Raw genomic sequence first — 25,546 nt, 5'->3', positions numbered from 1 at the left:
TAAGTGCTTAAATAAGCTGTAGCAGCTGGGTGCAAGAAAGAGAACAAGTCAGGTACTGCATCAACTGGAGTGACAATGAGCTCCTCTGTGGTACAAAACAATGTCTAATCTCTTACAATTCCCTTGCTCACTGACTTTAATAAAAACACAATGGGAAAAGTAATGGATTTAGGACAAGTGTATTATTCTTTCTTCAGTACCTTCTAACAGAGCCAGTACAAGCTGTACATGATATAAGATTTACTCAGAGCTAGATGCCAATAATGTTTATGAACCACAACAAATACTTCCATTCAAAACATCCTACAAGCATTCCAGGCAATGTAATTCATGTCAATAATCCCCAAAGTCTCTTGTGTGGGTCATCCTTGGGGTTGGGTTCTAAGGCATTATACATAAAATGGTATTACCACCAGTAGCTTCTCAAACAAAAAAGCAAGCAAGGATACAGAAGGCAGTCTATCTACAGGTGATTACTTCTAGCATTCAGAAATTCAGAACAGCTAAATTGCATTGAAAAGCAAAATGAAACATCTCCCATAGAGTTCCACTAAACATTCTTTATTGCATTAGTCTACACATGCTTAATGCCAAATAAATCCCATGCATGAATGCATTTGTTCTATATGTGAATTATTATGGAGTTATTTTGGCATGTGTATATGCTATTTAAAAATTATACCATAGCTTGATCTAGGCATACCAAGACAGACATCATTTACAAAAGTAATTACTTTAAGCCACTGTTCAAATCTACACAAGAAAGATCAGCCTTGACAGAAAACATTTAAGCATTGACTTCGCTTTGTCTACAGATAACACCAAAAAAAATCCAAATGTGTAGTTACCCATTCTGTACTTTTAAGTCAGGCTTTACTAGCAATTAATTTACAAACATCTGCCATGAATATTTTCCTGTTACATTCAAAATGTTCTCCAGAATGAACTTTAATTTCCTCTAAATACCACATTAAGCACAGTAAATGGTCCACTAAAGATTTTCAACATAATTATATGCATTAAGAATATAAATATTTTCTCGATTCCCTATGATTTAACATTTAAGTTACTAATTGTAACAGCCATCGGCAGAATGTATGTCAACATGTATGCATACACTGCTCCTTTCCTTCTATCTCCGGTAGAACAAACTGGCCTCTCAAACTCTCCTCACAAAAAGAGACCAAAGAAACTGGGAGTGGGGGGAAATACAATTCATCACTGTATTTATCTTCAACCTGGAATGGAAGAAAGGTGAAAATTCCCAACTGACATCATCAGTTAGAGGAAATAAGAGTTCATCCATCCGTGAGAACTCTGGCAAGCTCTTGCAGCACGAGGTCAGCGAATTCTGCTCTGCACCATCCCATTCATCAGAATACTGTATGAAGAAAGATTTTCACCCTGTTTTCACCTAGAATATACTGGTAACGAGAAGAAACAGAATCTACTGTTTCTCTGCTGTTTGTATCTCTCACACTGTATCAGTCATTTTAAATGAACAAAGAGATCATGTTTCAGTTATTGTATTATCAGAACAGGACCAAGATGTTGAATGGAAAGGAGGAGGAAGGAATGGATTAAAAGTACTTAAAACATCATTAAGAATTTTTCTTTACTGCTTATAGTACCTATATGCCAACAGATACTTATACTCTATGCATATGGTAATTGTATCAATAATTAGTTCACTGCCCATCACAGTAACAAAACAAATTTGATGCCTTTCTCCCAGGTTAAATATGCGCTAGATGGTTCTGGTACCATGGCACTAAAAAGGAGTCTTTAAATGTTCTTTTCAGAACTGAAATTACTTTTGCTCTTATAAGATATGTTTAACTTGAAAAACTAATTTTATTTTAAAATCAACAGACTTTCACAATGGAATTTAGATATATCACAGGTTTTGCAAAAGTACCCCTTTCAACTGAAAGGTGGAAGTTCAAATGCAGTGAACATTGATCCTGACCTGTAAAAAAAGCCTTTTAACTCAAAATTGGAAGCTCAAACACTGTGGACATTGATACTTTGTCTTCATATCACTAACATCAATAACCTATGTGAACTCAACTACAAAAGGTATTACTGTGGTCAGATATATAAATCACAATAACATTATCACTAGGAATTATTTTGTGCTGGAATTAAAGATTCAGTGCGCTAACAAAGGGCTAAAGGAATAGCTATTTGTTGCAGAAGGTCAGTCTCTAAGGACTAGAACTGAATCACATGGGAAGGATAAGGGAAGAGAATCCTGCAATAATGTTCACTTAACTATATTATATTGTATTAACTTGAAGACTTCTGTCTCCAGGAATGAAAATTCTATAAATTAATAAATGTATTTTTTTAAACAAGTTCAAAAATTTGTACATTGTGATCTATAAATTCACACATATTTGAATTTTACTTTGAAATCTCCTGCTACCCAAAAATGACAGATGAACAATAAGATAATAATAAAGTTTAAGTCAGTATCTTTCTCACGTCTCTGCAGATACCAGCACCAGACAAATTTAAAATATAAAATCAAAATTACTCTGATTGCTTTTTGAAATTATATTCACACTGGTTTAATACATGCAAATCAGGGGTGTTTTTATTCTAGATCATCTCTTTAGAAGGTTATAGCCAAAATAATATTTAAAGGTATACTGAGTCTGAAAGAACAGTACCCTTAATAAAAGCAGACAGTAATTTCTAAGAAGGCACTAAGAACACTTGCAAAACAGACAAAAATATACACATAAAAGAAGCTATTCTAAACCTGTGTCAGCATTACATGTTGCTGATCTTGGACCATATTGTGTCATTGATTTTTAAGTAGAACTTGAAAATTATTTCATTGATGGCTCCTTAACAGCCATTGGCTATTTTATTTGTGCTGACAGGGGATAGAGAAATCAATTCTCAGAGAGACAGGATGAACAGTTAACACTGTATTCAACTGCAAAGCCAGGTCACTGCACAAAGGTGAACTTAGCAACTGTGTGCAGTGTGGGCTTATGTGAAAGAAAAATGATAATTAACATGTCAGAACACAGGTGCAAGTAGGCAGACAATCAAATACAAATCTCAGATTTCAGAACAGGTGACTGATACAGACTGACAGTTTTCTTTTTTTCTCCTCCTAAATCTTTTAGAGATTTCAGACTATGAAGTAACAGTTGTGGAGGTTTACTGACAGGGAGAATCCTCTAAAGCAGACAATTACTACTTATGAAATAAGAAGAATAACTTCTACTTTCAATTAGGTTCCATGAAACACACAGTGAAATCCCCTTTGATGACAAAAACAATTTTACACAGGTCACATGGAAATTATACCCTCTCTGAAATCAGCAGCTTTTCCTTAGCTTTCTTATTAAGGTTATTTGTTATATTCAGCAAACTACCAAAGGAAAAACAAACTTGACCAAGATCAATATTTTTTCTTTTCTCACCTTCTTCTTCTTTCTCTAAGCTTATACAGTGTTGCTCTTCAACAGATCTCAAAATGCTCTCAAAAATGTGTAAAGAAACAAAAGAGGCAATTCAAGTGCTTGATGTTTTTGTTCAGCAAGGGCAGGCAAGACAATGAAAAGCCTGAAAGTGATACAGGTAAGAAAGCTTGCAATATCTTTCTCTGAATTAACACAGAACTTTCACAACTCTCAAACAGTTAAAACTCAAGAAATTCTGGTCTTTACCTTAAATGACTCCCAAAATGATAGCAAAAGGAAAACAAAGAGACTAAAAGATAAACACTGTGCCTTAAAAACAAAACAACCTAAAATGCTAAGTGTTTTTTTCCCTTGTAATTGCCTAGCTTTCCCAGGGAAAATGACTGGGAACACTCAAGAGTACAGACAAGAGCAGTATGCTGTGTACCTCTGCTATGGAAAGAAGAGAGTATTAGCAATGGCTATGTATTCTACTGGTAAATAACTTCAAAAGGCAAATCCTGTTAAGTTTTCTCACAGCCCTACCCTTCTACCCTGCCCCTTCCCCTTTTCCGAATAAAACCCGTTTGGAAAAAAAAGCATTAATTCCAGTCTATACTGTCTCTTCATTACTTTTCTGCCCCGGAAAGAGGAAGCCTTGAACAGCAGCCGCAAGCTGAACGGAAACAACACTACAAATTGTGCTGGACAGCGAATTATCTCTGTGCCAAACCCAAACAAGCTAACTCCAAAATGCAACAGATTTGGGAATTGCAGAATGATCAAACAGCCAAAGCTAAGATTTAGCTACTGCTTTAGGGAGGCATAATCTTTAGGTTTTTTTCCACCAATCTCTTATGGCTTATCTCCTAGTACCATTAGTCATTTAACACACAGTTAATCACACAATATACAATATAAATGCAACCACAGGCCTTCTCTCTAACGCTGAATGTTAAAGGGCAAGACAAACTGTACAGGAGACCCTCACAACCCAGTGCTGAACACCTAAACAAACCCATTTAGTCACTGGAAAAGCCCAAGAATTGCTGTTACAGTCTTACAACTACACATAATCTATCTGTAGAAGTTGGAAAACTAGGCCTAAGGAACAATTTACCATGAAAAGCAACCAAGCAGAGCTTTCACAGGCCTTTACCATTAAAAAGGTCCATTTTACTAGGATCTACTGTCTACCTTGCAATTCAAGCATACAAGCCACAAAGGAAGACAAGCAAGAACATTCAAGATCAGCAGGGCTCACAGATGTTATGCCCCACAGCACTTCCCTGAACAGATTCCCTAGTGACTGTAGTTCCTGTGTGCAGCCTTTGTCCCATAGGGAGCATTAATTTGTGCCTCCCCATTCTGTTTGGCCACCCCTTTCCATGAAACAAAGGAATTTAATGCCTTTGAAACCTCTATTGTTGTTGACAAACTCAGCTGAAATTGGTCAAGTGTAGCTGTTACTGATAACAGAACTGGCAGAGCAACACTGACTTCAAGAACTTGGTGGGTTTTGTGCATGTGTTCATAAAAAAAGGATTAAAAAACTCTAAAGAATGCTGGGAAGCATAAGTTACAAACACAATATGACAAAGCCACTTTGATGGGTGAACTACAGAGTAACAGGAGACTGAAAGGACAAGGATGAAAAAATAAAGCTGGGTAATTACGGATTAATAATGCAGATTTTAAAGTTTTCTTTAGTTAACTTAAGCTGTGTTTCTAGATTGGAATATTTTATTTACTGTCTCACTTGATTTGAGAATAATCTGACATTTGTTTTCAAATACATACCAGCTTCCTGTAATTAAAAAATTAGTAAAGAGCATTTCTGTCATGCAACAGTAACTGTACCTTACCGTTGAAATAATCTTCATCATTTCATACCAATATAAAATTTAGCCTTACAATTTTTAATTCTCTATGGACAGGATTTCTACTTGCCCCTTTCTTTAAGATTAATTAAAAGGCGAAATCTGATTTGAAACTGTAGGAACAGTAAAAATCACTGCCCACGTATATCTGAGGCTGGGTTGACACGTCAGGTAAAACCTTAAATGAAGGTCCTCATACCTTTTCTCTCCAGGCTTATGTGAAAGCCTTCAAATCATCCAACAATAGTTATTTTTATTGGCTCAGACCAATCAAGAAATTAAAGTACTTTTCAAGCCAAATGAAGACCAGTTCTTCACCAACAGAAGCTACCAAAGAAGTGATTTTTAACACAGAATCATGAAGGTGAACACTCTGGACAGGAATGTTCACTTTCAGTTCCTATTCACTCCCAAACATTACACCGATAAAATAATACCAGCACTAATGTGACATTATTTTTCTCACTACTTGCTATCTAAAAAGCCATGGGAGAAAACACTATTTTTACTACTTAAATGTTAAGCATAAATAGTTTATTTCCACACTGATACACTGCTGTAATAATTAGTGATTGTGCTTTATATACCACCTGAAATATTTATGCAAGATCAATGAAGAAAAATTAATAACTACACTACTGGCAAAGAACAGCAGACTCAAAAGTCAAGTGGCAGTAAAATAATTATTTACAAAAATATACTTGGAAGTTGATAATTATTATATATTTCTAATTTACAAGGAAACACCACTACTACCCTGTGGTAACTGAGCTCATTTAAGCAGCTTTCCATAACAACATTGAAAATTAATTTCAACTAACACTCTTTATTTAACGTGTACTAAACACAAAGTGCACCTACACCAAGAAAAAATATTCACTTGGCAGCTACAGGAATGCTAGTATCAACATCAGGACTAGAACTTAACACCAATAATAACTGAGAAGGGACTGATAGACTTTGAATTACAGCTAAACACTCATGTAAGTTTGATGAAGAACTGGCATTTCTCATATAAAGCTGTGTCAGCAAGGAAACAACAGGTTAATTTAAAAAAATACAATTAGCTTTATCAGTGAAATTTTACACTGTCAGCACGTCAAATAACCCATTCTAATCAACTCATAATAATGATTAGTTTAAAATACAACATAAAATTGTAGTAGTGTATCATATTATACATGTGGGAGACTAATAACTAAACCCAACAATACAAAAACTTCAGTTCAGCACAGAGAGTACTTAATGACCTAGTTTTATAGGTCATACACTTACATATTCAGGTTTTAATTTCTTGTCTCCTCCTCTTACAGCTACTTTTTCAAGCTTGTCTATACTCTGCATGATCAGCTCCTCATCTTTAAGTCTCAGTTCCTCGTGTATTATTTCAATGTCACGAACAGGATCTACACTTCCTTCAACATGAGTGATGTCATCATCTTCAAATGCTCCTAAAACAGAAGAACACAATTTTTGTATTAAGCTAAAGAGACAAGTATATTTACAACATGCTGTGAAGAGTCACAAGAGTTTCAGATAAAATCAGTAGGTCTGTCATACTGCCCAGTAGGTACACAAATGTCACTGTAATATTTTACATTGTACTGTTTCAGTCTGTTAATTTACCTATCAAGTCCAGAATCCAAAGGTTTTACATCATACTATTTCAGTCAGAACCCAAAGCTTTAGGCAGACAGATACAAAGTATAGCACTTTGCCACTTCAGCAAAGCAGGTAAGGCATCTTTAAGAGCTGCTTCTAAATAGGAACAGGCTAGAGAACTGTCCTGAAAGTAGGTATCACTGTATTTAGCAGTACCTAACCCAGCAATAGCAAACACAGTAGCTAAATTGAACATCTCAGGACATTTTAATACACACAGTAATGACTCATGGAAAGAAAACCTTACAAATCACCCTGGCAGCCCTCACTGGCTGGCCAATTTTATGCATTAAGCAAAGAAGAAGTTCTAGACAAAGCATTCTGAAGTTCTGAATGACTCTTAGTGTTTCCAAGGGAAACAGGGAGCAGGAAAAAAAAAAAAAAAAGAAAAGGCCTGAAATCATCTGGCAGACCTCGTCCCTGTTTCAATCTACTTTATCACTGTGGTTCTGACGGTGATTAGATAATGAACCACTCAGACACACAATTTACACAGCAGCTAATTTCATCGGCCTGATTTGAGGGTATGGTTTTTAGGGGGCCATCAAAGAAGCAGATGAAGGTACATTTGTCATATATGAGTGACAACCATTCACACTATCTGAACAAAATGGTGCTGGCCCTTATTAGAAACACATGCTATTATCACATATTTAAAGTGCAGTTGAAGCCATAATTTCAAATTGCCAACTGGAAACATAAGGTTAAAACAACCAGATATTACTGAAGCATGTGTGCTGACTTCATGCCCTTCTGAAGACAATCTGGCAACATAATTCAACTAGGATTTAAATTATCAGATAAGCAGCACCACCAAATAAAATTCCACCCCAAAAATAAATACTTATTTAGAAAATAAATATATATTAACAATTAAAACCACTTTGTTACTTGTTCCTGGATTGATTTTCAGACTATTTGTATGCCTCTCCTGCAACATTAAAGAAATTCCTGAGAAATCAACCATTAAAATAATTTTACTTTAATATTACCAAAATAAAATTCAATTGTTTTTGTACAAAATACAAGATAGGAAAGAGGGTAAAATACAAACAATTTCTTAACTGATATGCAGAAAGTTGTGGTTCCTTGTTGTCATGCACATCTGAAAACTTCATCTTTCCCTTTAACTTAAGGAAAACAGTGGGCATAGCAATAAAGGTTTTACATCAAAACACAGGGTAAACAGGTTTAAAATTATGTTGACAGCCAAATATCAAAATAATTTTCACATAAACTTATGAAAAGCCTTTAAAACAGTGATTACCAGATGCTCCCTCCTCTCCCATCAGCTGTCTCTCTCCAAAGATCATCAATGAGCTCCCTTGGTATAAAGAAAATCACCTCAGCAATTGATCCAGTTCTGGTGCTGGCTGGAACAGGACAGCAGGCTGCTCCATCAAATGGAAACTCACTGCACTAACCCATACCAGTGCCAGGCAATTAATGAAGAGATGCTGTAGCCTTTGCCTTCCATAAATCCTTATCAATGAGTAGCACACCTGACTCAATGGGACATTCAGACAAACAAATACTAGAAAATATAATTCAGCAGCTCTACTCTGATTTACAAGGGAAATACCAAATAAAGGGGGGGGGGGGGAAGGGAAGAAGTAGGAAGGTATCATCATACAGATTAAAGAAAAAGTCTACTTGTCCAGCCTTCTCTAATGAGTACAGATGAGTAGGATTTGTGCAACTAAAAAAAGTTGATCTTTCTTCCTTGTATCAAGGAAAAATTGTCCATTACCATCTAAATAAATACATTCTCAAGTTGTTTATATCTTCCTCCAGCATTCAGTGTCCACAGGTTAAAAAATAATAATAAGAAACCCCACTGTTGAAGCCAGAAGAAAAGCTGCATGACTATAACGATCTTACATTTAGAATATAAAAATAAAAAGCAAAAAGTTTTGGCCTTTAGGAAGAATGAAGGTTTTCCTGAAAAAGTGTAAGGTAAATCAGTAATAACAAAACACTTATATAACACTTATGTACTTGTCACATTTTTCCATTTTCTTCAGCAACAGTAAACCACTTCTCCAGCAGTTATCTTATTTTTTTCACATCTTCCCATTCCTTTTTACAAAAAAATCTAGTCCTTTATTCATCCAAAACCAATTCAGTGCAAGTCTACCCCTGTAAAACTGTATCCGTACACTTCACCTTTGTTCTCAAGTCCATTAAATGTTTTAACCCATGAATACTTTCAGTGTGATGCCAGGGTTTTCTTCAAGTCTCCTCCTCCCATCATCGATCCTCATCCCTGTATCAGCAGCCATCCTGCAGCTCATTTAGACAACATCAGCGACAGAGACCCATGCCTGGCAACAGGTAGTTGCTTGGTCAGGTAAATAGCTCCTCTACTGTGCTGATGATTTCCCATTCAAGGTAACATCTAGCCCTCTCTCCTCCCCACTGTGTCGCTTGACTCTTCTCATAGAAATGCAAACTAGCTATATATTCCATTAAAACATTGGATTTTGAACTTCAATTTTCAATTCTCCATTTAGAGGAAAAGTGCGTTTTCCTATCTTGGAAAAGAAAAAACCTATCAACAGGTGTGCAGACAAAAGTTTCACAATTCCCTTTTAAATAGATAGGAAATCCATTACATCAATTTAATCACGGCACATTTTTTCCTTACATTATCAGACTTAGACAAGAGAAATTTAAATCTCTTCTCACTGAGACAGCCACAGTCCGTAAGGAAGTGGTAGGTATAAGATTTTACATACACAAAAGGGAGAACTGACATTAACGTCCAAATTTTAGCATAAATTGAGAGACTCTTCTTGATAAGCAACAGGCATTGAGCTTTATTTGTGAATCTCTTGTTCAGGGTTTGTCAATGCTGACTTAAGTCTTTAACCTAAACCAGATCAGCCTCTGACTGACAGCCTAGCCCAAAGCAAGACAAAGCTCAAGGAAGAAGGAAAGGAAAACAGAGAAGGACTATCAGAGGTAAACCCCAATCTGATTATGAGCTGTGTTTAAATATGGTGAACTTCAAACACAATGTGTCTGTCTTGTTCACATAATGAGAGTTCAGCTTCTATAAAGATAAGGGACTTTTCCAAGGTCAGAAACTTGTCTACGCACTATTCTCTGCAGCATATTTACCTACCAGGCTCCTGGCTGCTGAGCTCTGTGATCTAGTTTCCAAAATTTTCATTTAAAAAAAATCTTTTTTTTTTCAAACCTGTGCTAAAAAATTTGTCTAAGTATAAAATAAAAAGATGTTGTGATATTCTTGAATTTCAGACAATAAACATCTAACTTTGCCACCTTATTTATTTACTTATTTCTTCCAGGGGAAAAAAAAATCTATTTTATATTAATTTCTCCAAAGCTAGCCATGCCACTGCATTCTCAAGACAATGTAACTTATGGAAAATAATCTTCTCTAATGAATGTAATGAAAATCCCATGTCTTCATCAACTGCATTTGCTTTTAGAACAGAACCTGGCATTTTTCAAAAATTACGCTAAACCACCACACCTTCCTTTTGCCTGCTCCCTAAAGTTATACTGCTTGTGCTCCAAAACTGCCCTCCATCTACTATAGGAAACTACAGCATACTACTGTAAGAGGAAAAAAAGGAATCAGCTTCCTATATGGGGAGGAAAAAACTGTACACATAAAATAGGCTTACTCAGAATTTTGCCAAAGAAGCAAGTTTGGCAACAGCTAAGCTAAGCATACAGCAATACAGGAAGGTCAACTGGGAAACACTAACCAGTAATTTCATTATTAAAAAAAAACCCAACTGATTATGACTTCTTTGGTGTCCCACGTATCCCAACAGTGGTAAAGTATATTTTATCAGAAGTTATTCAAAACGAAGTCGAACAGAATCCACCACTTTATGTTTTAAGTATCAGAGCTACAATCCTTTTTCTAAATAGTCTCCCAGAAAATGCTGATGGATTTGCACTCTAGCTTGAAAGAAACACCCCTGCTACTTTCTTTAGTGTAAAAGAACAAAGACTACAGAGTTAGAAACATCGAGTTTGCTGGAAGTAAACAAATCTACTGTGGCAAATTACCATAATGTTTAAGTGGCATGCAGATACTGCCATTAAAACAAGCCAAGTATTTAGACAGGAAAATAGTAAGGCATAACACAGCAGCAGAATTCATTTTGCCATCAAACAGCACCAAAAGTAATGACTTAACCTGTAGTTGCTAGAAATTAGGAGCTTGAAAATGATCACTGCCACATCCAGCACCCTCTTCCATTGCCGGTGGGCCCAAACCTAAAAGATTCTCCAGTTTCAGGGAAGCATTTATCTTCAGCTGAGCACTTTATCTGGGTTGTTTGGGTCCAAAGCGTGGTGGGCCCAGAAGTATTTTAAACACAGCAGTGAAGAACTAACACATGATGGCTGGTTCTGCACTTCGTTTTCAAGTGGAACTAAATGATAAAGATCCAGAAAACTGCACGATTGGCTGGAAAAAATGAGAAACCTGGTTTTGTTTTTTCCCTGAGGAAGAGCAGGAACTGTCTATTTGTCAGGTCTTGATGGCAGCCAGGACACACAGACTACATCTTTTCTTCACATGCAAAAGTAATAGCACATAAATATGTATACAGCACTGCAGTAACAAATACCACATTTTAAGTATCATCTAATGGCATGCACATTTCTTTCCATTTCTTTTAAGAATCAGCTTAAAAATTCTTTGACAAAATTTACCTCTCAGCCTCCAGAAATTTTTGCATTGCTTATGTTATACCTGTCAAGATCTGATGACTGTATGTTATGTATTCATCTGAACAGAACCACTACACTTAGTTACAGGCTATCATCAACCAATTCATTCTCTTGCTAAAATCAAGTCATCCAATTACTCCTTGACTAATCAAGGCTGTTTTGGCTTTTTCTTTTTTCAAAAGGTACTCAACAGCATAAACAGTTCACTTACAAGAAATGGAAAGGGGCTAATCAGCAGAATTATTGTTTTGCTGCCACAATTTGCAGTATTTAAATGTAGTTGCTGATTGGACTGAAAGTTTTATGATATAGCATATAAAAAACTAGTTTGACACAAAACCAAAGCTGCCTATAGCCTAAATTTTGCCTCCTAGCTGCTCCAAGACACCACCAAGATGCTAAAAACCAAACCAAACTACTACTACTACTAGATTTATCTTATTCTGCTCCTAATTGCAGTTTTGGAAATTAATGAATATCTTCAAGATTAATTTATATTTGATGCTACAAGTTGCTTCATTTCTTTAATTTCCTTATTCTTAGGCAAATATTAGGTTCCATTTCACTTTGATATTAAGCACCTCATAACAGCATTTTGGCATCTTGGATTCATTTACAAAAGGTAAGCAACTGTGTTGGTACTGTTATGCTGTAATTAAGAGGGATATTTCTAATTTCATCAGAATCTGAACTACATCACATGCTGAAACTCCCATCAGTATTTAGGGTAATGATCAGCCTTTTTTGTCAATAAGCTAAAAGAGAATGTTTAATAACACCACCAAAACCCAGACCTAGAGAATAATTGATACTTGCACTTCCTCTCCAGCACATGTTCAATGACTATTATCAAAAAGAGCTGCTCATCACAGACTGATATGGCATATCACAGTACACATACACACATGCACCCTGTTATAAGCGCTGAAATAAATGAGTAATAATACCTGTCTGGCCACTTACTGGGGTGAGAATGGGGGAGAGAACAAAATGAAATCAAATAGGGTATCCTGGCTATGGGGCTCAAAGCAGGGAATTTCTTTCAGCTATCAAAAGAAACAAGACTACAAGTGTCAAAAAACATTAAATTATAAATAATATCTGTACTTAGACTGGCTTGACATGCTATCATCAGTATTGTAAAGATTTAAACGGTACAAGATACTGCTATTTCTGACTGAGGTACAAGTACATTTAACATTATAGAATGTATTAAACTTTGACGATGGTACATTTTACTATGCATACTCATGACTAGAAGGGCAAAAGAATATTGTCAGAGTCAACATTTTACAGCTTCTTCAATGTAGCACGTGTTAACAAAGAACCAACAAATAAACTAGGTTTAGCATGTTTTCCCTTGCAAGCTAATTTCAAGTGAAATTAATCACCTGAAACACAAACCTAATATTCTTTAAGCAGAGTAATTTTCGGTTGAAGAAGGTGCACCTGCCTACATCTTCAACATAAGCAAAATCAAGTACAAAAAACATTAAATAAAACGCTGTAGTAAACCTTGACTTCTGAAGAAAGAATTTTTTCAGACATCTTTTGTGGCTTTGTTTTGTGCTACAGCCCTTTAAGTTTTGTCTTCATAAAGCCCTAACTAGTTGTAATCACTCGCAGTCTAATTGTGGACATTTATCTGCTTTTCTTATGCATAGAACATAGCTATTAAAGCTGAATGGTGATGGTGTGAAGTATGGGTTAAATTGGGTGAAATTAAAGCAAATTACTCTGGGATGTGGAACTCTGAAAATAGAAACTGCCAATGATTTGCAACCCTCTTGATGATCAGCTTCACAGAACCCTAAATGACAAGAAAACTTACATATTTTAAAGTTAACTAGATTTTTTTAGAAATAATATGTATAAATTTATTTAAAATGCAAGCAGTTACTGTGGCAATAATTATTTTGTTTTACCTGCATCGTAGAAATGTAAGAAAAGGTTTTAATTCCCATTAAACACACTTGTTTTTATTCTCAAGTTCAGCTGATTTTTAGCAACAGAAAAACAGTTTGGAATATTAGTTGCAGCATTAATTACTTTGAACACAACGTTACAGTTTATGCGTACCATATGGCTATACAGACACAGGATGGTAAAAGCAGCTGCTTTGGACTCTCCTGACTGGTGCGGTATTAGGACTCAAATTCATTACTTACCTATATAAAAGATAAGCAGCTACATTTACCCTGCTGAGCCCTAATACCACACCAGTCAAGACAGCGCAAATCAAGCACTCCTCCCCAAAAGTCTGAAATAGCGGCTGAATGGCAGTCCTTTCAATATCAAATCTATTGGGAGTATTTGATAAAAAAGGGCAAGTCTATTTCTGCACTGGCAGACACACAATAAGAGCATGTAGCAGCAATACAGGATTTTAAATGACTGTAGTATCAACTTCTTGAGCATACAAAGAATTTGCATTTGCATAAAAGTACTCATCAAGTGAGTACCATACAAGGTCAGAGATGAGAATTATAACCTTCCCGGGAAACAGTGAGCCAAAGCATTCACTTCAGGACACATCAGTCGGCAGACGAAACCACGATTCTGTTCCTGGGGGAAGCAGCTTTAACAGAGAAAAGTTGTTACCAAGACAGTCGCTTCAATGAGCTTATCTGTAAAATCCTGTTGCAGAGCCCTTACCCTTGAGTCTGACAAATATTAGCGATTTATTTCAGATGTAAAATGTGTTTACTTGCCATTGCTCTTTCATCCTAGCACCACTGGGATGTAGGCAACACTCTGCAGGCAAAACCTTCTACCTGCTGAGATTTGCTATCAAGTTGGTCACACTAGGTAAAGGACATTATTTGACAGCTGAAGGAATAAATCTTTGAGCCCTTCATGCCTCTGTTTGCAGAGAGCTCGCTCTGACTGCCCTTGATCATATATTTGAAACGCTATCACTGCACTGGCTACCAAATAATGCTTGGGACAAATTCCTTGTTTACTCTTCTTGCAACAAACTTTACCCAGGATCACAGCACACAGTAATTCATACAAACTATCAGAAGACACTAGGAAGGGCAGTATCCGATGTAAAAACATTGAGATGGCTGACATACCACTTAAATTGTCTAAAATAAGAACTCCCTAGGAAAAACTAGCCTCTTTATTCAGATTTTTTCTAAAACACAATCGTGTTCTATGGAAGAAGGGGCATTTGGAACGTAGCCTGGACTACTGCAAGATGTCTAAAAGCCAAAAAGGTTGAAGAACACAAACACCTACTTCAGAGACAAGTGCTCTTGTCAGCCTGAGCTCAGCCATGCTCTGCTTCATGTTACTTTCTGTTCCAATGACTGCAAACTTTCCTTTGTGAGTTGAACTAATGAAAGGAAAAGCAAACAGGAAAAACGGAGAGCTTCCATAGTACCATCCTCCCTGGTGGGCGCTCCCATGGCAGCACTGCCTGCATGGAGGATAGCACATGCAGGAAGGTCTGGCACAAACATCAGTGGGTAACTTTTAACATGCCTTGGTGTACCACATATCCAGCTGATCACAGAAGACAATGTTCCCATTCGAAAGTAGACTGAATCGCATGTATTTGCAATCTGATGGTGTCTACAGTGTACAAAAACGTGGTTCCTAAGCAGAAACCATTTGGAAAGTAGAAATATGGCTATATATCTAACTGCATTTATATGATTTCCATTATCACCATGGTGCTTTCTTTCTGGAAGTCAGTCATTAAGGTCTTCTCTTTAGGAATACTCACTGCCAAGCTCTATGGTGTCCAGTCTTAACTGGAATCTCTGAGTCTCACCCTAAAAAAACATAACTGCTAACAATTACTATGTTTTTAAGACAATATATCTATACAGATCAGGAATAGCAACTACCAGCCATGAGTAGAACCCACAAGGAAGTTCTGTTTGTCCTTAAATGACCAGATATACAGGAAACATTTTACTTACTCACAGACAATTTATTTGCGTGCCCTGGTTTCCACTGGGATAGAGTTAATTTTCTTCCTAGTACCTGGTGCAGTGGTCTGCTTTGGATTTAGTCCAAGAATAATGTTGACAACATGCTCATGTTTTAGTTGCTGCTAAGTAGTTCTTACCCTAAGCCAAGGACTTTTCAGTTTCCCATGCTCTGCCAGTGAGGAGAGGCACAAGAAGCCAGGAGGAAGCAGAGACCGGACAAACTAGCCAAAGCACAGCACGTTATGCCCAGCATATAAACAAAGGGCGTTGCCAGGAGGGGCTGATTACTGGCTGTGTTGGGCTGGGTATTAGCAGGTGGTGAGCAATTGTACTGTGCATCACTCGTGGGGTTTTGAGGGGATTTATTCCTCCCTCTCTTTTTCCTATTATTACTATTATTGTATTTTACTTTGTTTTGATTATTAAACTGTTCTTATCTCAACCCACAGGTATCTACCTTTTTGCCAGTTGTCCTCCATATGCTATTGGGGGTGGGTGGAGTTGTGAGCGAGTGGCCGTGTGGTACACACTTGCCAGCTGGGGTCACAGACTGACTACATGAAAGATGGAGAAATATCAGAACGCCCCACTTGAGCCCTGATAATTTTTATTGGGTCTGGCATAGCTTTGCATAGTAGTTACCGTGACCGTACTCTTACTGAACCACTTTAGATGCCTAATGCTGAAACAAAATCCAAGCCACTAAACACTGCTGAGCCCACCTTGGCTCCTGTGCAGAGTCAGCTCAACGCTCTTTTCTGCATTCTTCAACACCTTGGAGAGTTATTAGTCTTTATAAAATAACAAACACAGAATGAATAGTTCAGGTCAGCACAGACCATAATCCTCCTGGAACTCACAACAAAGAGTGTAAAATTGTTTCAATAAGGCATCTTCTCTTCAGAAACATTTAAAGCAACGTCTTAAGCTATAAAAGTGCCTAGACAAAAATCAGTAATGACAAGTTTTCAGCTACAAGAGGTTAGGCATCTAAGCAGCTCCCAAATATTCTGAAATTTAAAATAGATCATTGTTACAATAAAACAAGAGCTCTACAAAATCGTCGAACTTCTTACAGTGCCTTACAAAAATATGATAAAAATGGATTATGGAATTTGACAGAGTAGAAAAAAAAAGTTATGTTTACAAATCATTGTTCACAATGAGAGCAAATGAGTTTTTGGAAGAAGGGTATTTAAGACGAGCTGTAAATGCAGCTCATCATGTTTAACAAAGAACCTTATTCTCCCTATCTGAACGTTCTCCTCTGAAGATCTATTTCATTGCATAATGGAGTTGAGGAGCAAACATATTAGAGGAAGGACCAGACAACATATAATAAAAATGAGAGCTGATAAAGATTTAAGCAAAGATTGTTTGATTAGTGCCATTATGTACACATATGCCCTGCACAAGTTTATAATCAAGTGCTGTGTTGCTGAGTGAATAAAATACCTTTAAAAACAAAAGCAAAAAGTCTCTGAGTAAATTTACCTTATATAAACATGTTTCATCATACAACCTTCCCTCTGGACAATCTGGCCAACATTCCTAACGTATTACATAAACTTAATGCAAAAGTAGCAATACAGTTCATCCAGATTTTTCCTTTGCAAATCAATTCACACTTTATAAGAGTTTTGCCTATTGGTTTCTATTAATAGAAATCCTGTTAATAATAATTTAAAAAATTTAATCATTAGCTGGTTAAGGGAGTTTGCTCTTCATACACGATTTTCCATATGCAGTGATTAATTTTCAACAAATTAAAGGTGATTCCCTAGCTCTTAGGACCTCACGTAATGGTACAGGCTTAGAATTGCAAGACGTATCCACTGATCTTTTTAGAACACCACCTGAAATACTGAAAACAAAAGGTAATATATTATTTGCACCTTATTTGAGATGTTAGACCAGATAAAAGGGGGTTGGAATGTTTCCTGTTTGATATTCAAATCTGAATGTAACAATTTTACTTTAGATGTTAGTCCCTTCTTCCTTATAAAACTCAAACCAGCATCCCAACAGAAAACTGAGCATATTACTTGCTACAGATTGGCTGACCAACTACATTGTAAGTTGAGAACTAATTATTTTGTACATTTTAGCAGTGAAGTAATCCCTAAACTCAGGGATTTGCTTTTCTTACTAGTAACATTATATTTCAATCATAACTACATGTCAGTTGTGTTCTGTAACTATCTGGCACCATCTAGTAGCCATTGCAGTCTTCTTTACTAAATCCCATTAACAGATTATGCTAAAAAATTGTGACAAGGGAGACTCACTCAACAGACATGCAAGAAATAACACAAGCTTCTTTATCTGAGTTTCATATGGTCAAGAATGTTTTATGTTTAATAAGATACAGTTACAGTCAGTAACTACTTGTACACTACGTAAATGCCTTCTGCCTTCCTTGAAAAGGTACATGTCATGGGTACACATGGGTCTCCACCAAGAAGGAGAAAAAATGACTGCTACTGCTGAACCCATTACAGTATATTAGATATTTGTGTGTGTTGAAGTTTCCAAGAAAGAATTTAAGAATCTACTGACAAATTTTAACAATAGTTGACAGAATGCATTTTCTTTATGCACTTACACAAACGTTTTCTATTTATTCCCTTTCCCTATCCTGAAAACATGCAAGTTAGAAACTAAGAGAGAAAACATATGCTTTGATTAACTTGAATCCTGGATATACAGGGTGAGTTTTTCCACAACTGCCAAAGCAGCGTCTCCTAGTCTGTAAAACTGGGAAGGAATGGAAGCGGGCAGCAATATGAACATATTGAGGCTACTTCATTATGTTCCCAATGTGTGGCTGGGTAGAAATCTTAGTTTCTTAACAGTACTACTCCTTTAGCCTGCAAGCAAATACAAATACACAGCCCTACCATTCTGCTTCTTGTAAAATAAATACATAAATGTGATACTTTTGCAACATCTAACCACAGCTTTTTAAGCTGAAACAGTTCCTCTCCTTTTACTTTAGATGTCAAATCCATCATAGAAAAGAATTTTGTTTTTAAAAGACTTCCTCAATGAAGCAGTTCATTTCTCTGCCATTTAGCTCACTGTATTTTTACAAGCACCAGGCTGAGCAAACTATGATTGAGAGAAGCCATCTTATGCACATTGCTGTTGTCCCACATCATTCAGAACAAACCTTTTTAGATCGTTAACTACCACAGGAGTGCTGATTACACAGGCACCAGCAATTTCCTAACCAATGACCACCTGAACAATGATGTGTTCAGCTTCTCAGACCCTGAAGCCTTTCAGAGGTGAATCATTTCACAGTTTGGAACTAGATCTCCATAGCAACTTCCCTTTGAGGGTTTTAGAATCACCATCCCGTAATTCTATGATCATCAAGCTCAACCATTCCCAATGGTTCTTTTCACAGCAGATGGAAAAGGAAGCCTTGAAATTTTACAGTCTATTTCAAGCAATTCATCTGGCAGCCTATTAGAATTCAAAATATTTCGACCTTCAATCACAAAGCATGTTATCTGAAGCTGTGGTGATCTCAAGTCAAGACAAGCAGACGTTTTAGTCTAATCATCCATGATGAGAAGAGACTGACAAAAACTCTTAATTCAACCACCATCAAAATGCTTATTTTAACTGCATGAAAGTCTTTCAACAGGCAATGAAAACACACCATGTACCATTTTATCACAACCTTCCATTCAAGGGAAATACGAATTCTGAATATTGGCATGGATCTTTGCACTCCCCGACTGCTTTTGAACAAATATCTGCTTCCTAAAAGTCAGTATAAACCCAATTCTATCACAGTATTTTTCAACAGCTGTCAAGAAAAATGATGGAAGAAAACTGCAATTAAATTTCTCATGATTGAGTACAATAAAGCTGTAAATTAGTTACTTATTGACGGACCCAGTTTGTTATAGGCATCTTCTAAGAAATCCAAATCGGTTACGTCTGAGAAAATAAATACCAATTAAATTATAAAAACATAGCATTGGTTAAAATCTCAGAGCAAAGCTCAGTTTCATGATAATCATCATCAGAGAAGGGGTTTAAAGTTCCTTTCCCCCTCTGTTCCCAATTCCCAACTCAATTCCCTCTGTTTAGAGTTTAAAAAAAAAAAAAATTCTCCTTCTCCTAAATGTTTCAGCCAACCACTGAAACAATCCCATGAGGGCCACAAAAGCTTTACATTTCAGAATCTTTTCACCTAAAGACCAGGTTGATTCATTCATATTTTAAATCAACCTTAAGTACAAGTTAAATTCAAGTGGTTTAAGATCTCAGTCATACACTGCCTACTCTGTTAAGAAAATCAGTTCATCAAATTCCCACCCCTCCAGAAAAAGGGAAAAAAGGGAAGAATACTTTTCCCCACCCCAACAACTCTGTAAGGCTAACTCTAGAAATACCTTATTCTTGTTACGACATTTTCAAAGCACAAAGCATCAAATCACAGTAGTGAATAACTGCTAGCTACATAAACACAAGTTATCTAGGACTAAAGATTCCAGAAGACTTGCAACTTTCCATACAAAAATGCTTCCAATAAGTATTTAGTAGGATGAGCAGTAAGTTTACTATAAAAGTAAAAAAAAAAAGGGGGGGAGGGAATATTACCATTTGGTGACTTGACAGTGAGATCTTGATACTTGAAACAACTGCTGTGAAATATACCTAACTTAAAAGAAACAATGACCCCCCTGTACCAAAGCCCCATTTTCCAATACAAATAGTGAAATAAAAAAAATAACAGGTTTGTTACATTTTATAACATTTGTAGAGGCAGGAACACTTAATTGTTTTATTTTCTTTGAATGAAAATGGGTCTTCAGTGTCCCTAAACAGTTTCTTAACTGCGAGAGTGGCCACAATTGAGACCCTTTCTACAGCACTTAAAATGCCACATTTTATTAGGCTACAGGGGAAAAACAGTCAACCCACCCCCACAGTTGACCTTACCCTCCTTGGTACCGACACAGTTGAGCCATACTCCGACTCTACTTCAAAGAAAAACTCTTTAAAAAGAGAAACTTACTAAACCCCCCCACAAAACTAAAAGATCTTGACTATAACAATGTACTGATTGGTGGTTTATTGAGAGTTAGCATTTTTGGTGAAGTCATTTTGAAAACATTTCTGCAAAAGGAATTATGATGAAAATCTCTGAGGGAATAAACTAGCACATATCTGTCTTCACAGATTTTGCACCGTTTGCAAAGTTAGCTCATGAACAGAGCTATACAGCTGCTTACATTGAACTTCTTGAAGATCTGAGGGGGCGTATGTGAATATAACCACATGGATGAAGCTAGAGTTAAAGATATAGTAACACAAATGAAAAAGTTATGCATCACCTGAACACGTAAACTGTTCATACCTAAGCACAATCAACTGAAATAAACACGAATTTTGTTCTAGCAATCTGAGGGAGAAATACCATGGGGGGGGAGGGGAATAAAAATCTGTTGAGTATTTAAAGCACCACCTCCTGCAAAGACCAGAGATTAAAGCAATTATACATGAACAATATTAACATTCTTAGTAGTTTCCAGTGTTAGATCAGCTATGTCAATAGCCAGTATAAAACAGCTGGCAACATCTTCCTACGGGAAACAAAGAAGTTACAGGATACATTTTACGATATTCTAACGTTTTGCTCAAAAAAAAAAAAAATCAACTTTTTTACTTTAATATGGAAGGTAATCAAATGTATTTATGATAAGTTTTAACTCATCTATAAAGCTTAGCTTACTTTTATTTTTTGTCTGTTGACCAAACGCAACTTCACCATTAAGTACATCCTTTTATTTCCCATTTTCTTTCAAAACGGAATATAAAATTTCCCAGAAGCACCAAGTTATTTAAGCATCTTCCTAATTACAAAGTACAACTACCACTGCAGCAATACTTACATGCACAGAACATATGTGGTAATGCCGCTATTACTAAACGTAATTTGAACAAAAGCATATTTTGAAAATTCTGAAGTGATAGCAAATTATAAGTATTTTGCATTGTACAATTAGACTGTCAGCAAAGGATGCCTATTAGTAACACATACACAAATCATCTGAAAGTTACATCTTTACAATCTATTCTATGATTACACACAGTTGTGATTCAAAGTATTTTCATGTTATTTTCCAGATATTTCTCATAAATAATAATTTTAAAACCTTAAATTGTCTTCATATACTAAGAATAGGACTGCATTTTTAGGTTTTCCTCTTCTCAGTATCCCCACCACCATCTCTGGAAAACCTCATCTTAAGCACAGTAGTTACATATTAGCTCACCGTTTAACCATCTAGAATAACCTTAAGTTTATTTCATAACATATAATCAAGCAACATATGGTAATTAAAGCACACTGAAAACAGCAGTTACTAGCTAATTAACATTACAGAAACACTTTTCTTAATGATAGAAAAAGACAAAGATGCTATAAAGTACCATAGCTCGAGGAACAGTTTGTTAGAAATCTTTTTGTTTAAAACATTAAAAAGTTCCAACCTGGGAGCTTGAAATTACAGTACTTAATGAATTAAAAATGTCAATGTAAGTTATGCTCAGTTAGGTAAGTGGTTTGTTTAGGCACTATGCTTTCACCACATCATTCATGCAGGGCAAGCACCACTAATGCAAATTGCTGCACCCCTCAAGATGGCTCAGCATTTGCAAATACCCCCAGCCTCTTTATTATTCATGCAGAGTTTCACTACTTTTATGACAGTAAGATTTATTTTGCCATCACCACAGCACCTGAACTGGAGTTAGGGACAAGCAGCAAAGAATAACTCTAGCTGTGACAGTGGCACCCTGGGCTGAAGTCAGGGACCACTGCCAAAACAGTCACTGTGTTCTTTTAAATGCACTGGTTTGCAACATCAGTTCAGCAGCATACTTTGTTAGATAATCAGTTTATGTTTTGCAATTAAATTACCACTTTAAAACAGTGGCAATATTTTACCTTCACATGCTATTTTTAAACCCACCTTTTATTTATTACATCATGCTTTATATTTCATATTTGTCTATATTAACAGTAGCATCTGAAAATGTTGACAGGCAAAACTGTGTGTACCCAGTCCCAGCAAGTAGTCTCTTTGGAGATCAACACTTTCGTATGAAAATATCTTCTGATTCTCCCTCCCCCACCCCATAATTTGTATCCCACCATTATTCACCAGCTTTCATACATGCTTATGCATATGAAGGTATATTAGCTTTCCCCACAGACCCATGATTACTAGATGGGTAAACACAAGGTTTACAGCTGCAAATTAGTTGTGAGTAATAAACAAAATCAGGCCTTCCATAAAGCTGGACACATAACCACAATTAATTTTGCACTCACATGCAGGAACAGGAAAGAGCACAAGCAAAAACACATGGCCAACACCAAACGGGTGGAGGACAGCCTATCTCAGCAGTATTGCCATAGTTTCCTAGTCACTACAAGCTGGGAACCCCCCACCTTGGAAGATTTTTTAATTCTGAAATCCAAAAGAAGTGCTTCTATAACAGTACACTCAAGTTCTCAAAGTATCCACAGCTCTCTGCATATGAACACCAGCATGAACATTTGTAGCATGCGGCAAAAAAGTCAAGCAGGCCACCAGAAACTGCCTCTTTGCACGAGGAAACATCTATCTTAGAACATTCCCTCTCTTGATTTAAAGAAGAAAAAAAGATCTATTTCAAATCCAAACATTTCAGAATGAAAAATAATCAATACTACTGTTATCATCCTTCTTTTGACCACTGCCTTTTGAAGCATCACTGCTACTGCAACTTTTTTAATAGGTTGTGATATAAACTATCAAACTCACAGGCAGTCAGAAAGGACTCTAAAAAAAAATTATGTTGGTTGCTAATTCTAGCATGCAGCGTCTTTTGTTCAAGGTCTGGTTTGACACTGGTCTTTTTCTGCTGAAATAAGCCTAAATATCATTCTTAGACAGAATGAAGATCCTCTCCATCTCAAAACACTCTGGTTTTCAAAGAAACTCTCTAGAAGAAAAGGCCCATTCTGACCATCATGCTTCTGGAAATTCTTTAAGTCCCTGCACAAAGTCCCTGTTAATCAGCACTTAAATCTATCTGTTAAAACAAATACGTAATATTTATCCAATTACTGTAGCAAGGGTCCTTGCATTTTTTTCCCCAAAGCTACCATTTTGCATTTGTCTTGGACCTTGCCTATCCTGAAGGTTATCATTTTTATAAAAATATACAGAATTATCTTAGGGTTTCTAAGCCTAGAAGACTCTCAGTAGATACTGACCCATAGTACTTACACTTTTTCACATTAAGTGAAAGACGACAAGGACATGAAAAAGAACATATAATATTTAAGCATTCACACAGATATCTCTAACACTGTTATTACAGACAGCAAATCAAGCCCCATTATGAAGTTTCAACCCAACTTGCAGCCCGTGCACCATTTGTCCATGGGAAAGAGGGCTAACAGGAGCAAGCCAGAGGCCAGAAGAACTGTCTCAGCAGACTTCACATCACCTGCTAGTCGAAAGAGCAGAATATGACAGAAAATAAGATCTCTTCAGAGTTACATCCTATTTTTCAGTAACCTTACGATTTCAAACCAGTTTAACTTTGTTATGAAGACACAGTTCACGGTTTGATTGTTCCCTTTTTTTAACAACCCTGACAAAGAATACTATACATACCTTTTTACATAATGAAATGTTCTACCCTAAATTGGATCAGGGATAAAAAAAATCCGTATCACATAACACAGAAAGAAAATGTTGCCCATCTAAGATTCTTTCCCTTTCATTTGGCAGGAAAACCCTGATGTTCAGAGCTCATGAAAATGTCACGCAGAAACTTCAAACAGGTTAGAAACACACCACAAATCAACAAGGGGCTTCTTTTCTACTACAAAAGAAAAAAAAAATAATGAAGAAAGCATAGCTGCTGCAATGGTGCAAAAAGGGGCCACATTTTACTATTGGCCAGTGTTCACTCAATGCTGATTTTTCAAACAATTTGTTTCTATGAAGTAATTTTCTGAAGTTTCATGAGATGTTATCACAGAGGTGAGGAACTCCCAAAGAGCTACAAAAGCTGTTAGGTTTCTGTTCTGTCATTTATTTAATAGTTCATACACATGTAAAATCTTTTTCTTTAAATAAACTGGTAGGCAGCGTAGCTAAGAAAAAACATGTTAAGTGAGCAGAAGATAGATTACCCTTGACTAGGCTCTCGATTTCAGTGAAAAATCAGAACTCTGATCACAAGATAATTTTCTTTGTGGTTTGCTGATTACTAACCTTAAAAATGTTCTCCGAGTCATTAAAATCATCTGTTTCTTTACAATGTGCTTTCAGTTACTGGTTTTCAATTTTCAACACAACATTGCTGATAATATTACAATATCCCCTCCTCCTAAGAGAGGCCTTTAGAGCCTGTTTGCATTCCACAGGAAGATGCTGCCTTGCTCTTGGATGCAGCTCCATCTGCCTTCCTCCCCCACACTGCCATCCACAAGCCCAGCTTACCCATCTAGTCACTCCATCAAGACATTAAAACTGGTGGCACACCATGCATATGAGACTGATTTATGCATTCAGGCTGCATCATACAAGTAAACTTTTCCCTTACCAAAGATTTCCTAAAGGCTCTTTCTTCTTAAACATGTAAAGTATTACATTCTAGTTATATGGAAATGCTTCCACGGAGTGCTTGTATAAACAAAAATAATGCACTTCAGCATAATTATGCTTATTCTGAAACAAAGAACAGCTATTTATTCTCCAAGGCAAAGCTCAAAACACAGAAAAAAAATGTAACTTCACACTGGTTTTATGGTGAGATTTTTACACCTGTGTTAAACTGGGGGCAACCCATCAAATTCCACCAAATGTAACACATCTATTTAAAACAGATT

The 25,546-nt window shown here is 36.4% G+C and overlaps 1 protein-coding gene across 1 annotated transcript in view; it reads right to left on the bottom strand.

Annotated features, from left to right (window-relative positions):
* OLA1 (Obg like ATPase 1) overlaps positions 1-25,546 on the bottom strand; it is a 102,543-nt gene that overhangs the window by 45,599 nt on the left and 31,398 nt on the right. The window contains exon 5 of the mRNA XM_034065582.1: positions 6,578-6,753. Coding sequence (XP_033921473.1) covers positions 6,578-6,753 — 176 coding nt within the window. The remainder of the gene's footprint in view (positions 1-6,577; positions 6,754-25,546) is intronic.

Source organism: Melopsittacus undulatus, chromosome 8 (genome assembly GCF_012275295.1).
Source record: "Melopsittacus undulatus isolate bMelUnd1 chromosome 8, bMelUnd1.mat.Z, whole genome shotgun sequence".
Classification (NCBI taxonomy): Eukaryota; Metazoa; Chordata; class Aves; order Psittaciformes; family Psittaculidae; genus Melopsittacus; species Melopsittacus undulatus.
Note: the sequence above shows the minus strand (reverse complement) of the source record. Positions and strands in the feature narration are given on the sequence as shown.